At 38.6% G+C, this 13,898-nt stretch overlaps 1 protein-coding gene across 1 annotated transcript in view; it reads right to left on the reverse strand.

The window, feature by feature from the left end:
• The window catches only part of LOC118796652 (receptor tyrosine-protein kinase erbB-4-like), a 600,895-nt gene that overhangs the window by 158,008 nt on the left and 428,989 nt on the right, over positions 1-13,898 (reverse strand). The window contains exons 9-10 of the mRNA XM_036568052.1: positions 13,101-13,227; positions 9,198-9,271 (exon numbers count right to left, since the gene is read on the reverse strand). Of these exons, the coding sequence (XP_036423945.1) occupies positions 9,198-9,271; positions 13,101-13,227 (201 nt within the window). The remainder of the gene's footprint in view (positions 1-9,197; positions 9,272-13,100; positions 13,228-13,898) is intronic.

Here is a 13,898-nt window from a genome sequence, read left to right on the forward strand (position 1 = left end):
TGAGCTTGTTATTTACCAGCACTCTTACTACAACTAACTCTATGTGGTATACCTGCAGCTTGTCATATTTCTATCAGTTTTATAATAAGGAATGGATGCGAAAGCTGGACAGTAAACAAGTGAGACAGGAAAAATATAGATACATTTGAACTTTGGTGCTGGCACTGACTTTTAAGAGTACCTTGAATGGTAAGGAAAACAAACAGATGGCTTCTCAAACAAATCAAGCCTCACCGTTCACTCAAAGCCCAGATAACCAAACTGAAGCCCTTATTTTGGTCATATTCAGAGAAGAACCAATTTATTGAAAAAGATCATTATGCTTGGAACAGTCAAAGGCAAAAAGGAAAGATGGCGAGCTACAAGTGGATGGATACATTTAGAGAAATCAAGAACCAGCCATTAAGAGGCCTAAAAACCCAAACAGCAGACAGGATATTCTGGAGAAGCACTATCCATATGGCCGCCACTATCCATATGGTCAGAACGGGTTGGAAACAACTTGACTGCATTTAATAATAACAGTATTTGAGTAGTGAATAATTCATACTAGTTACTGTAAATGTATTATCATACTAGTAAATGTAGATGTAAATGTAGTTACCGAACGAGTCTTAAGACTAATACCTGAATAATGAGACCAGGATTCAACTGTTTAATAGGCCCTTTTTACAAGAAACTGAAGTACATAAAACAAGTTCCGCTGTTGCCTTACAGGCCGTTATTAACCACAGAAATACAGGCATTTGTATCACTTTTGCTCACCACAGAAAGGTGTGTCACTTCATCTTTATCATAGTTGCCAAGACTGAAATTCGTGAGTCTAGATATGTTGGAGAACCAAACACACAGTGTGGGAGTCCAGGCTAAATAAAGGATATAAATGCTTCATGAAAAAACTCCTTCACAGCTATCAGAGTACAGTGATGTCAGCTAAGTTAACGTCTACAGAGTGATAAATTGAGATTCTACATAAACACCAGCTCCAGTGAATGAACACCTACTCCCAGCTGAGCCCTCGCTCTCTCAGATACCAACAGCTTTTGAGGGAGAAAATGAAAACTGTTCCTCTGAAAGCGGCTGCAGCACCAACTTTAAAGCACAAGATGCATGTCAGTGTTAGTCAGCAGTGCTGAGATGCAGACACAGAGGTACTTTTACTTTGTATGACAAAGTTTCTTCCTTTGTTAACTGCATAAACTTATTTTTCCTCTCCTCACCGTCAGCTGATAAACCACTGAGATAAGGTTGTTTTTGCTTATAGCTCGAACACTTGAGTGAGCTGCACACGCTCTACTCATCATCTTTGTTATTGTTATTGCTGTAGCGGAAGCAGCGTTACCATGCAACGACTACTTCCAGAAAAAAATGCGGAAATGTGAAAAGGGCCTATTGTAGAGAAATGTTTCCTCACGCTCTTTTTATTCCCCAATGTTTATTTAATATATTGCAAGGTGTGCTGCAAACACAATACTATACTTTGTCCATATCATACAGCCTTATTTACAAATCAGCATCCCTGTGGGTGGAAACAAGCCAAATGATCCAGAAGCAACAGAGCTTACACTTAGCTGCTTGGTAAATACAGCTCCGTATCTTTAGCTGAGAGCTCTAACTGCAATGACTGCGTGAGCGAGACCCTTGTGGGTTGTGAAGGCAGATTACAGGCCTGTCTTCCACGGTGATGTGTTTTTAGTGTGGCGTCTGCTGACACTAATTGCTTTAATGACAAAATTGCAGCAATGGGAAGTCTCAATATGTGCGTGTTTGTGTGTGCGTATCGTACGGATGTGTGCGTGTAGCATTCCTCAAGAGTAGGCCGCCAGCCTGCCTCTGTTTTTATCTGTTTACTTTATGTGCGGAGGCGAGACTTCATCATGCTAATGGCGCTAACGAGATCCCGCTGAGCACCTGTCTGCGTTAGGCTAACAGCAGCATGCTAACACAACCTCTCCAATAAATCAAACACAGGACAAGGCTGGCTGTGTTAGGCTAACGGCAGCATGCTAACACAACCTCTCCAATAAATCAAACACAGGACAAGGCTGGCTGTGTTAGGCTAACAGCAGCATGCTAACACAACCTCTCCAATAAATCAAACACAGGACAAGGCTGGCTGTGTTAGGCTAACGGCAGCATGCTAACACTAATAGTTTCAGAAATCACACTCAGGAAAGGCCTGTGCTCAGCTAATGTTGTGGAGAAATGATAGTCTGGACTACAAGTGGTTGTAGCATCTACCTGAGAAATCTCACAGGGTCAGTCAGGGTTAACAGTAACATGTTAACACAATCTTTCTGGGAAATCATATAAAAAAGCCAATTAGCGCTAGGCTAACAGGAACATGCTTCAGTCTCTCTGGGAAACTGCAACACTTTGGATTTGCTCCCAAGTCGCAACAGCTTAAATAAATAATAATTAAATAAATTAATAAAAATAATAAAATATTTTTTTTTCCATACAAGTATTTCGTGATGTTTCAAGCAAATTGTGAGCACTTTAGACGCTAATGTAGGAATTCTGTTTTCAGCCAGTCAGTGTTAGTCGATCAGTAACATGCTAACACAGTCACTCTGGGGAAAAAACCTACAAAAGGGCCAATTAGTGTTACGCTGACAACATCGCGTTAACACAATCTCTCTGTAAAATAGCATGAAAAGAGCCAGTCAGTGTTAGGCTAAAAGCAGCATGCTAACACAACCTCTCCAATAACCCTGATAGCAGGATAGTGGACCACTGCTGGCCCACTGATGGCATTGATTGGCGGTCCAGTGGCGTTTTGCACAGCGTTTTCTGGGCGGCCCACCGGTGGTTAAGCAGAGTCATAGACACAATTCCACTAATCATCACTCATTTTCCACTTACAGTCCAGTTTACTCATTTTTCCTTCGTTCCTTTCTTCAGTTATACTTTATACATTAGTTTAGTAAGTAATTTATATCTAGCACAGCATCAGCAACATTTTCTATAGAATTTTATATCAGGCCTAGTTATTTTTTTTTTCTCTCAGTTGTTTTTAAAGTTCTCTGCACATTTAAAATCAATTTGAGGAGATTAAAAACTAGTTAGAGCTTATTTGCAGGACAGTAATCTGGGTGGTCCTAGGGTGGACCAGCAGTGGCAAAGAGTCAGTGGGGTGCCGACCTTATCAAGCCAGCGGACCGATATATGCTCGCCATCAGCGAAATCAAGCACAGGAAAAGGCTGGCTGTGTTAGGCTATCAGCAGCATGCTAAAACTAATACTTTTAGAAATCACTGCAGGAAAGGCCTGTCTGCGCTCGGCTAACGTTATGGAGAAATTGGCCATTAGATATTAATTCAGGAATTCAGCCAGTCAGTGTTAGTTAACATGCTAACACAATCTTTCTGGGAAATCACATATAAAAAAGCCAGTCAGTGTTAAGCTAACAGTAACATTCTCATCAACCTCTATGGGAAATTGCTTACAAACAGAGCTAATCAGCATTAGGCTAACAGTAACATGCTACCACAATCTCTCCAATCAATTACACAGACAGAGACAGTCAGTGATCAGCTAACAGTAACATATATACAACACAATCTCTCTGGGAAATTGCATAATAAAGAGCCAGTGTTATGCTAGTAGCATTGGTAACACAATCTGGCTAGGAAACTGAATTAAAATAGGGCTAATTACTGTTAGGCTAAAAGTAACATGCTAACACAACCTGTCTGAGAAATTACATATATAGAGCCAGTCAATGTTAGGCTAATGGTAACATGCTAACACAATCTCTCCAAGTAATCACATTTAGGGAAATACAATCTGTGCTAGGCTAACAGAGGTATGCTAATACAAACACAGGATAAACCACACCTAAGAAACGCCTGAGTGTGCTGGGCTAATATTAGGAGAATCTCTTTGAGAGGTGTTGGTCTGCGCGAGGTCTAACAGCAGCAGCAGAATCTCTCAGGGAATCACACAGACAGAGGAGGTGTACTTTTAAGGTTTAAACCAGCACATTAAAGCGTTTAATGAGATTAGCTTCACCAGGAATTTAAAAGAGATGTAACTGGCTGATTTGTATGTGTAATTTCTCAGAATTACCCTACATACTGGACTGAAACGTTAGAGTTAAACAACAAACGCTACACTACTTAACACAGTGTCATGTAATGTAACAAAACACAGCTTGGCTGTGTCCAGCGGCCTATTTTAACACAGACACAAATATAGAAATATCTATGCTTTAAAATGTGTTACGTCAACGCAGTTGTTGACATAAGTAAGATGAATGACAGTAATTTGCAGTCCCACCTCCCATAGTTACTGTCGCTATGTGTGTCAAACTTCCAGCTAAACCACCTGATAGCATCAACAGCACGTAAGTGTGAGAACATACAAAATGTAAATGAAAGCCAACCAATAAATAAATAAATAAATAAATTAATTAATTTAATTAAACCAAGAAAATCTTTCAGTTGCTGCATGTTAAAGTGGCATGGTTGTACATCTAATAAAGAAGACATCTGAGTGACTGAAGCTGCCCCTTCGTTAAAATGTACATTAGCCAATAAAGTAACTCATAATGAGCCAAAAATATAATGCAACACTTTGGGTTTGCTCCCATTAAAAAAAAACAAAATATTCCATAGAAATGTGTTGTGCTGCTACAAGCAAATGGGGCTCACATCAGATGCTAACGTAGGAATTCTGTTTCACGTCCCACCCTGTTTTCAGCAGGGTTTCACTTATATCTTTTCAGTTAAAGGTGCTGCGTTTAGTGTTGCAGTCAGAGTTTATCCTTTACTTGATAGAAGAATGAATGTTTAGAGAAGGTTTTGATTGGCTGAGAGGCAATTCACATACCCTGAATCACATACACTGTTCTCTGTTCATATACATTCACACACACTAGTCACGTTTACATGCACCCTAATAATCTGTTAATAATCCGACTGACAGCTCAATCGGTATAGAATACGTCCATGTAAACACCTCAGTCAGAGTAGACAAGCCTGATTGAGGTCATTCGGAATACAGTTTCTATCCGACTGATCGAGGTGAGTAATCCTGTAAATGATCCATTAAATAGAAGAATAATATCCATGCAAACGCCTGTATCTGATTACATTCCCTATCGGAAGGTTTAAGTCCGTTCTGATCATGTTCGTCACGTCATAGTGAAAGTTCATAACGTTCAACATGGTGGAGCAGAAACTGGTCTGCAAAGGAGACGAGGTTTATGCTCTGATCTTTAAAAGACGGCGGTGGGACGGACGTCCAGCTTATGTGTCTCAGAACACGACGTCTTCTTTAATGAGTACATATGAATTATGTTTTCCTGAATCTGACATCATTTCAAAGTAATTGATCATGGTAACGTCTACACTATGTGGTTCTCTACGTGGTACTTTTGGATCTGATTACTTGTGGTGTTCATGTAAATGGAGATTTTCCATCAGATTGTTGAGTAGAGTGAGCAGATAAACCTCAGATCTATAAAATCTCTGCATGTAAACACAGCCACTGTAACCCAGCTGGACCCTGCAGTGCTCCAAACCTGTTACACAGCAGTGGCTGCAGGCAGTGAGAACTGGACACTGCTGGATGACACACTCACACTCAGGCCCTCTGGCAGAGTGTCTGAGATTCCCTCTGACTCACACACTCAGCAGCACGGGTTAAGAGCTTTAAAGTGATCCTTACAGTCCAAGCATTCCTCATTGACCTCCTCCATTCATCCACACATTTACTCATCCAGCCTCATCGAGCGCTGACTGCTCTGACCTCGAACTAAATGAACTCCAGCACAAAGACAAGTACAGGCTATTTATTTAAATAAATACAATTCAAAGCAAGAATTCTTCCTACAGTCATCAAATTTACAACATTTTTCTTTTCCGCTAATCTAAATCTAACATTTAACAAATAATATGAATGAGAAACAATGTTATTTCCTTCATTGTCCTGTGCTGGTCGGCGCAGACGCATTCAAACATTTTGAGCCGCAACAGATGAACAGTGAACATGTTGGCCATGTGGATCTAGTTAACTGTTTCTGCGAGGTACTTTGGACAAGTGATTTATAATCTCTGTTCAGGCTGAGAAGATATGACATGTTAAAGTGGCAGGTTGAATTCATTGCCTTGGCCAACATGTTCTTTTACTGTCGTAGTGCTTTTTCGTGGCATATGTCATTGCCAATATGCTGTAACAAATTTAGTAGGTTTCTTTTATGCAAACTGTTTTATTGATCAGCTCCATTTTTGTCCTGTTGAAAGCAGATTTTAATAATAATAATACATAATAATACATGAACACTACAGTAAAAAGTCACTTGTGTTCATATATTTTCTGTTTTTTTAAAAGTTAGTTTAATAGATAAAAATAAATAAATAGAGAAATCACATTAGTAAAGGTCAAGAGAAGAATTAATGGCAGAAATGTTCTTTTTGTGTCACCCTTAAAGGGTTAAAGTACCTCAATTAATGACTAAGAAGGGCTGTCTGGACATGTTTGGACATTTAATGTATCTGTAGAAAAAGGAAGAGCAGTAGTAGCAGCCAAGCCTAGAATGTATCCTTACTTTTGTCCATTTTTGTAGATAACAGTCCAGCATGTAGGGTCAGAAACCACATATGTCGTTGCCAATATGCTGTAACAAATATAGTAGGTTTGTTTTATGCAAACTGTTTTACTGATCAGCTCCATTTTTGTCCTGTTGAATGCAGATTTTAAGAATAATAATTGTTTGTTTTCTTTATTAGCTTGTAGTTTGTGTGAATACTAATTTTATTCAGAAATATATATAAAACAAAACAACAAATTTAAAAAGAAAAAAAAGTTTTTGGCCAAGTGTGTCTTGGATTTTAGTTTCAGCCAGGAATTTTCATTTTGGTGCATCACTAATTTTTGATGTCTGAAGTGTTTACTTCTTCAGATTTGCACTAGAGCTACAAGGCTAATGTTGCTAAATGTAGTTATGTTATAACTGAAGTCTGGGGGGAGGAACATGCCTGAAACCCCTCCTTCTTTCAATCTGACACCCTATAAATTCACATCCTCACCTTCCGTTCCTGTGATGAAATGTTCGCAATCCCCACCACCACCCCATCTCCTCTTGGTCAGTCCTACCACAGCTATGAGGGGGTCTGGCATTCTAGCTACAGACAGAGCTGCCCAGAACTCCAGCCCAAGTTCTCAGAGTTCTCCCCCCTCCCTCATCCAGTCTTCCCTCATACTACCACCACCATATTGAAGGCATGGTCTGAACTCACTAACAAGTGATGGAAGCTTACAGGCACCAGGTTAGCATTGACCTAAATCATCACACACTTGTCTGAAATCGTGTCAAACTGTTATGTGATCTCACATAGACTTGTGTATGTGGTTTCTGACCCTGCATGCTGGACTGTTATCTACAAAATATCTACAATTTCAGTGGATTATGGTACAGTTATGTTCCCTGACTAAAGGTACTGAGATGTACCCTTGAGGGTCCCAACCCAGTGACAAGAGGGGTACTGCCCCAGAGACAGTTTAGTACCTGAGAGTGTAGAGGGGTACAAAGTCCCCCAGCAGTTCTCTGGAGTGATGGAGCTCCACCCAGTACCTCTGGGATGAGTTGGAGTGTCCAGAACTGATCATCCAACATCTCTACCAGACATTACTAATGCTCTAGTGGCTGAATGCAATCAAATCCTTACAGCAATGTTCCAAAATCTAGTGTAAAGACTTTTCAGAAGGGTTGAGGCTGTTACTGCAGCACACTCCCTATTAATACCCTTGATTTCAGAAGAAACATTGGTGTCTACGAGCGTTTAGACATATAGTGTAGCAATACCTCACACAGTGTCAGAAACCACACAAGTCAGTCTATCTGAGAACAATGCTGAACAACTTGACACAGTTTGAGAGTGTGATGACTTAGTCATACCGTTTGCACAGTGTTAGTTGGTGGGTTATAGGCTTCCATTACTTGTCAGCTACATTAAACCTTCGTCTAAAACTAAAGAAGTGAACTTCAGACACTGATGATGTCTTGGCTACATTTGGGGTAAGAGAGGGAAACTGTATAAATTTACCTGAACTATCTAAAGGAATGCTAGTTTATAGACGGCCCTCATACATATACAGTTTATATACATGGCCCTCCAGACTGGGCATTTCAAAGTGACGTTTCTCAACATTTCAAGCGGAGGTCACAGAGCAGAAATGACACTCCGCCGAAGAGGACACTGTTCTGTCAGAGAGCAAAGCCCTCTGCTTCAGGAGCAGACAGGGGGACATGCATGCCTGCCTCGCCTGCTGTCACTTCAGAGAGAGAGGGAGAGAGAGGGAGAGAGAGAGACTTCCTCTGAGTGTTATCAGTGGCTTTAAAGCTCCATGCAGCAAAGAAAAAAAAAAACAAGTTGGGTGTCCTACACTCCCTCGAGACAGAGAGAGAGCGAGAGAGAGAGAGAGAGAGAGAGAGAGAGAGAGAGAGAGAGAGAGCATTACTGAACAAGCAGGGGAGAGAGACTAGAAGGCTAAGAAGGCAAGTGAAAGTAAGAAAGAAAGAAAGAAAGAAATTAGAAGAAGAAAGGGAACGAAAGGGAAAGAACGAGCAAGAAAGAAGAGAAGAGAAGAAGAAGAAGAAGGAAGGGAAAGAAAGAAAAAAGAGAAAGAAAGAAAAAAGAAAGAAAGAAAGAAGAAGAAAAAGAAAAAAAAGCAAGAAAGAAAAAAATAAGAGAACAGAAGAGAAGAAGAGAAGAAAGAAAGAAAGAAAGAAAGGAAGAAAGAAGAAAAGGAAAGAAAGAGCAAGAAAGAAAAAAGAGAAGATGAAGAGAAGAAGAAGAAAGGAATGCTAAAGAAGTGGGACAGAAAGGAAGGAGAAGAAATGAGAAGAGGATGGAATAAGAATAAAAATAATAATCTCTCTCTGTCTCCTATTTATCGTTCTCTCTCTCTCTCTCTCTCTCTCTCTCTCTCTCTCTCTCTCTCTCTGATTATGTAAATGTGGTGATTTTAATCTCTCAGAGGGGAAATAAATGGACAGAGATCAAAGCTAATTGGTGGGTAGAAGAAAATGGCCTGTGGTTGAACCGACCTGACTGGACAAGGACAGCATGAATTATTAAGTGTGTGAACTTGTGTGTTATAACAGCGTAATAAACCATTGATATGTATGAAAAACACTGTATTCCAGCCCTCATGTGAAGCTGTATGGACCTAGAGCAGTGCTGTCTTACCAGTGATCTCTCGAACAGTGCGGAACACGTTGAGTTTCTCTGGGTCCAAGGCTTCTATGTTGTGGTAAACATCCCTGAAAAAGTGGCAAAAAAACACAGGAATTTAAAAAGCAGAAATGAGCACAGACAAGACACAATCTTCTGTCCTTCTGCAGAACAAATACACTGAACTGCAGATAAAAGGCAGATATTATGTAATAGCCGTGTCCCGGAGCTCACTGTCGGGAGATGATTTGTAAAGGTTATCTGTATCCTAAGGCTCGCCTCGGCACACTCTGAACTTTTAATATGCATTCTCTCTGACATACGCTATCGCTCAGGCACTTATTCACTGTCCAAAAAAAATCAATTATGATTTCCACTGTGTCTGATGTTTCAGATTTTTCTGACTATTATTTTATAATAGTTTTGGAATCAAGTTTTTTGAAAACCATTTCTGGTGGAGGGGTACATTCAGGGCATTTTAAGGCAAAATAGTTCCCAAAAAAACTTATTTTCTCAGATTTACCCCCAGTTAACCATCATCAACATCACATATAACAACAAGATCTGTGTAGGTTCACTGGTGGTTTTGGACAGTAAATAAAATGGCTATACAACCTCTGGTTTCCATGACCACCACTGTAAAGAAACCTGACTCTATAAGTTTCACTTCAATGGAGTATTTCATATCAAACCACTCTGACTTTACTTACATCTCAACAATTCTGCAGAATGTATAAGGGACTGTAGCATTAGCATTTAGCTATACAAAATACATAAAAACCACCCTGATTTTTTCCGAACCCCAATATAATCCAAACCCCACACTCATGACACCATAGCCACAATGTTAAATTGCTCAGCGACAATGACAGCAGACAAGTTAACAGCTTAATCATCAGCTATACAAAATTAAGCTTAAATTTCAATGTAACAAGTTCTCAATTTGTGTTTTTAAACAACATCTCAAAAGCTTTTAGTCTGGATAAAATACATAACAAGCTGTTCTCATGCTGGCTTTGTGGACCACAGTGGAACCCAGTGCCAACAACATGAGTGACTCCAGCAGGCCTTATTAAATAAATAAATAAATAAATAAATAAATCTATTAAAGAAACAATCAGGAGAGCAAAGCAACAAAGTAGGACCAGGAAAGACCAGCTGAAAACAACAGCTGCTCTAATAGAAATAGGAATAGAAATAGACGAATAGAAATGACGATGCTTTACTTTCTTTTTTTACATTATAAGTTATATTAACAGATGTTTATTGTTCTACTCTACCTTCACTGTTTCAGACTTTCTCATCACAACAGCAAAATAAATGCCACAGGCCTTCGATATAAAGATAGAGAGAGAGAAAGAAATAGACAGAGTGACAGAAAGGAATGAGCTCCACACATTGCATGCTACCATACATTTCCCATATTAAGTCAGCCAGATTACAGATTATTTCCAGGAGAGTTGATTTTAAAATAACAGCTTCTGGGCAAACAGGTTGTATTACTGTATCAGATCTTCAGTGTGTAGAAAAATATTGAACACACTTTGTTAGTATTTCATGCCACTGCCTTTAAATTGCTTAACTAGCAAATGCTTGGGGTAGCCTGGGTCTCGCTCAGTCAGGTTTGTGGATCTCCTGCTCAGACATGCTATTTCAGTCCAGTCCATCATGGGATTCGGGTCAGGACTTTGTGATGGCCACTCCTATACTTACACTTTGTTACCTTCAAGTCATTTTGTCACAATTTCAGGTGAATGCTTAGGATCACTGTCCTGCTGTAAGACCCAGCTGTGATCAAGAATCAACTTTCTGGCTGATGCCTTGAGGTGTTGCTTCAGCATTTCTAGATAAAGCTCCTTCTTCGAGGTGACGTATTCTCTGAAGTGTGAAAAAACATCTTGATGCTGCCACCACCATGCTTCACATTTGGGATGGTGTCCTTAGAATTATAAGCCTCAAAGTTTTCCCTCCACACATAGTGCTGATTATTATGGCCAAACTCCTTTAAAAGACCAGGTACTTGTCTTGGTGATTACCTAGAAGCGTCTGACTGGCTTTTTTATGCTGGTCTTGGAGCAGGATCTTCTCTTAATTTCTGGAATCTTCCATGTTTAAACAGACAGTCAACTTGGTGTATACATTTTGACCTACAGGAATTCAGAACTAGTGAATTAAAGCTGAAATAAATCTGTCTGTAATTGACTGTTTTAAAAGGACCACCAATGTGAACAAGATACACCAAATTGTCATGTCAAAAGAAATGTTCGGCAACATTAAATGTGTGGAGTTGTGAAAAATTGAGTTGAATGTCTTGCGTCTAGGTGTATGCATATACAGAGAGAGAGCGAGAGAGAGAGAGAGAGAGAGAGAGGGAGAGAGATTTAAAAGCTCTTTCAGCATCTCTGGTTTGTTTGGTGGCATCTCTGCAGCAGCTACAGCAGAGTGCTTTTAACTTCCCCTCAGGATAAAGACCTCACTTCTCAGATACAAACCCACTGCAGCTCACAGAAACCCACCAATTCATACCAATCAGCTCAGTAGCAGAGCGATGTAGAGGAGGAACAGTGCAGCAGTGGAGCAGAAAAGCTGGAATTACAGCTTTATTAATAACGTAGTTCAGTGCTGCTCTGCTGCGCTTTTTAACTTATTTTGGTATATAATATGATATACTCACACACACACACACACACACACACACACATATATATATATATATATATATATATATATACATATATATATATATATATATATATATATATATATATATATATATATATATATATATATATATATATATATATATATTTGTATCACTGTTGTCAGAAGAAAACCTCTTATCACCAAAATGATAACTTTACAGAAGAAGGAAAAAACCTACTTTATTTTTAATGTAAGTCAATGGAACCAGACTTTTTCCCAAGTCATTTTGGGTTGTGTCTTTTAGTCCATTCATCACGAAATGTACAAACAATGAAAAGGGTATACGGTATTTTCAAATTATGTCACAAACTGAAAACCATCAAAAATGGAGATATGAGGTTTTCTTCTGACAACAGCGATATATATATATATATATATATATATATATATATATATAAATATATTCAATTTAATAGTATAATTACATAATTAACTATACAGCTACTTTCTTCATATTATGTTTAGTAATTAAATAGTTACAAAACTAATCTCATATTAATGTCAATAGTTATGTCGATACAATCAGATTGTTATTTTAATCTACATATTACAACTACATATATTAAGTGCATAGTTAATCACATCATATATACATTTACATTCAATGCACATTGTGTATCAACAATTTCAAGTCTGCATTTTTTCACTTTGCTTCAATGTCAAAAAATATCAAAAACATGGCAAAATGTAAAGGATTTTTTTTCTTTCTGCAAAACAAAAAGGCTGCTTGTAATAATATCTTATCATCAAATTCATATCATTAAAAAATGTACATACAAACACAAATCTCACATTGATTTAATGTTTAGAATCTGCACTTTCACAATTTGTCCGCTGAATTAAATGAGCTATGAGTGACAAGAAATTACAGTAAATGTGCGATGAGGCATTTCACTGCGTTTACACTAAGAGTAATTAGGAAGGTTAACTATGAAAGTAATCTCAGTTGAGTTTATGGTGTTTAACTGTTTGATGCTGAAAAACCTCAAAAGGTCCAAACAGTTCAACATTTCAGATGCAATCATTTCAGTAAAAGGCCAAAATAAAAGACAGGGCTCAGCAGCGCTCGGTTTTATTCTTTATCTAATGCCGTTGTATCCCTAGAGCCACGAGTGCTCTCTGTGCTGTGTTTGGACTCAGGGTGATGCTGTTTGTGAACAGAGTAATGGGTTTAAGCTGTGCTTGTCTCGGAGGCTGTTAGAGAAAAGCCCTCACCCTTTGATTCCCGTGATGAGGAACACCAGGTTGCCATTGATCTTGGTGCAGTTGACAAACTTGTCGATGTTGCTGGAGTCCACAGTCTGAGCCGTCTGCAGGCTCGCAGTGCCGATGCCATCACACGCTGCACAAACAAGCCAAATAAATAAATAAAATAAATATCTCAGAATGAAGGGCATCTTTAGGGCAAGTGGGTAAAAAAGAAATCTTTAGAGAACATGTTTAAGTTGTAAAGTGTGTTCTACAGTTATGCTGCAAAAGTGAATGATATACAGTTGCATGCAAAAGTTTACACACCCCTGGTCAAATTACATTTTGTTGATTTGTTCAGTGAAAATAAGTTAATATGTCTTCTATAGAAAACATACTTATAGCATCTTTCTGCTAATTTCAGCGCACGATTTCAATTTACTTGCTGAGACTATAGTTTATTTTTTTCAACATGATAAATTCAGTAAATTAACAGTAACTGTGCATTAAAAATCATGTTCTCTGTAGAAAATGTATTGACTATTTTTTACTTACTAACAAAATATTTAATTTAATTTTATTTGTTTATTTCACAGGGATGATACAGATAAACATTGTTACATAGAATGCAACACATGTAATGTATATAGGGTATCCAGTTCAAGCTAATTTGCAGCCCCAGTCCCTGTTTATTACATACTAAGGCTTATTATTCAGTAACTACGTGGACTTCAATGCAAACTGGCTGAGCTATTCTTAGGTTATAGAAGGGTGTGATAAAAGTTTGGGCCTGCCGGTGGTCCCTGGCCATTTAAGGGGTTTATA

Source organism: Colossoma macropomum, unplaced genomic scaffold (assembly GCF_904425465.1).
Source record: "Colossoma macropomum unplaced genomic scaffold, Colossoma_macropomum, whole genome shotgun sequence".
Taxonomy (NCBI): Eukaryota; Metazoa; Chordata; class Actinopteri; order Characiformes; family Serrasalmidae; genus Colossoma; species Colossoma macropomum.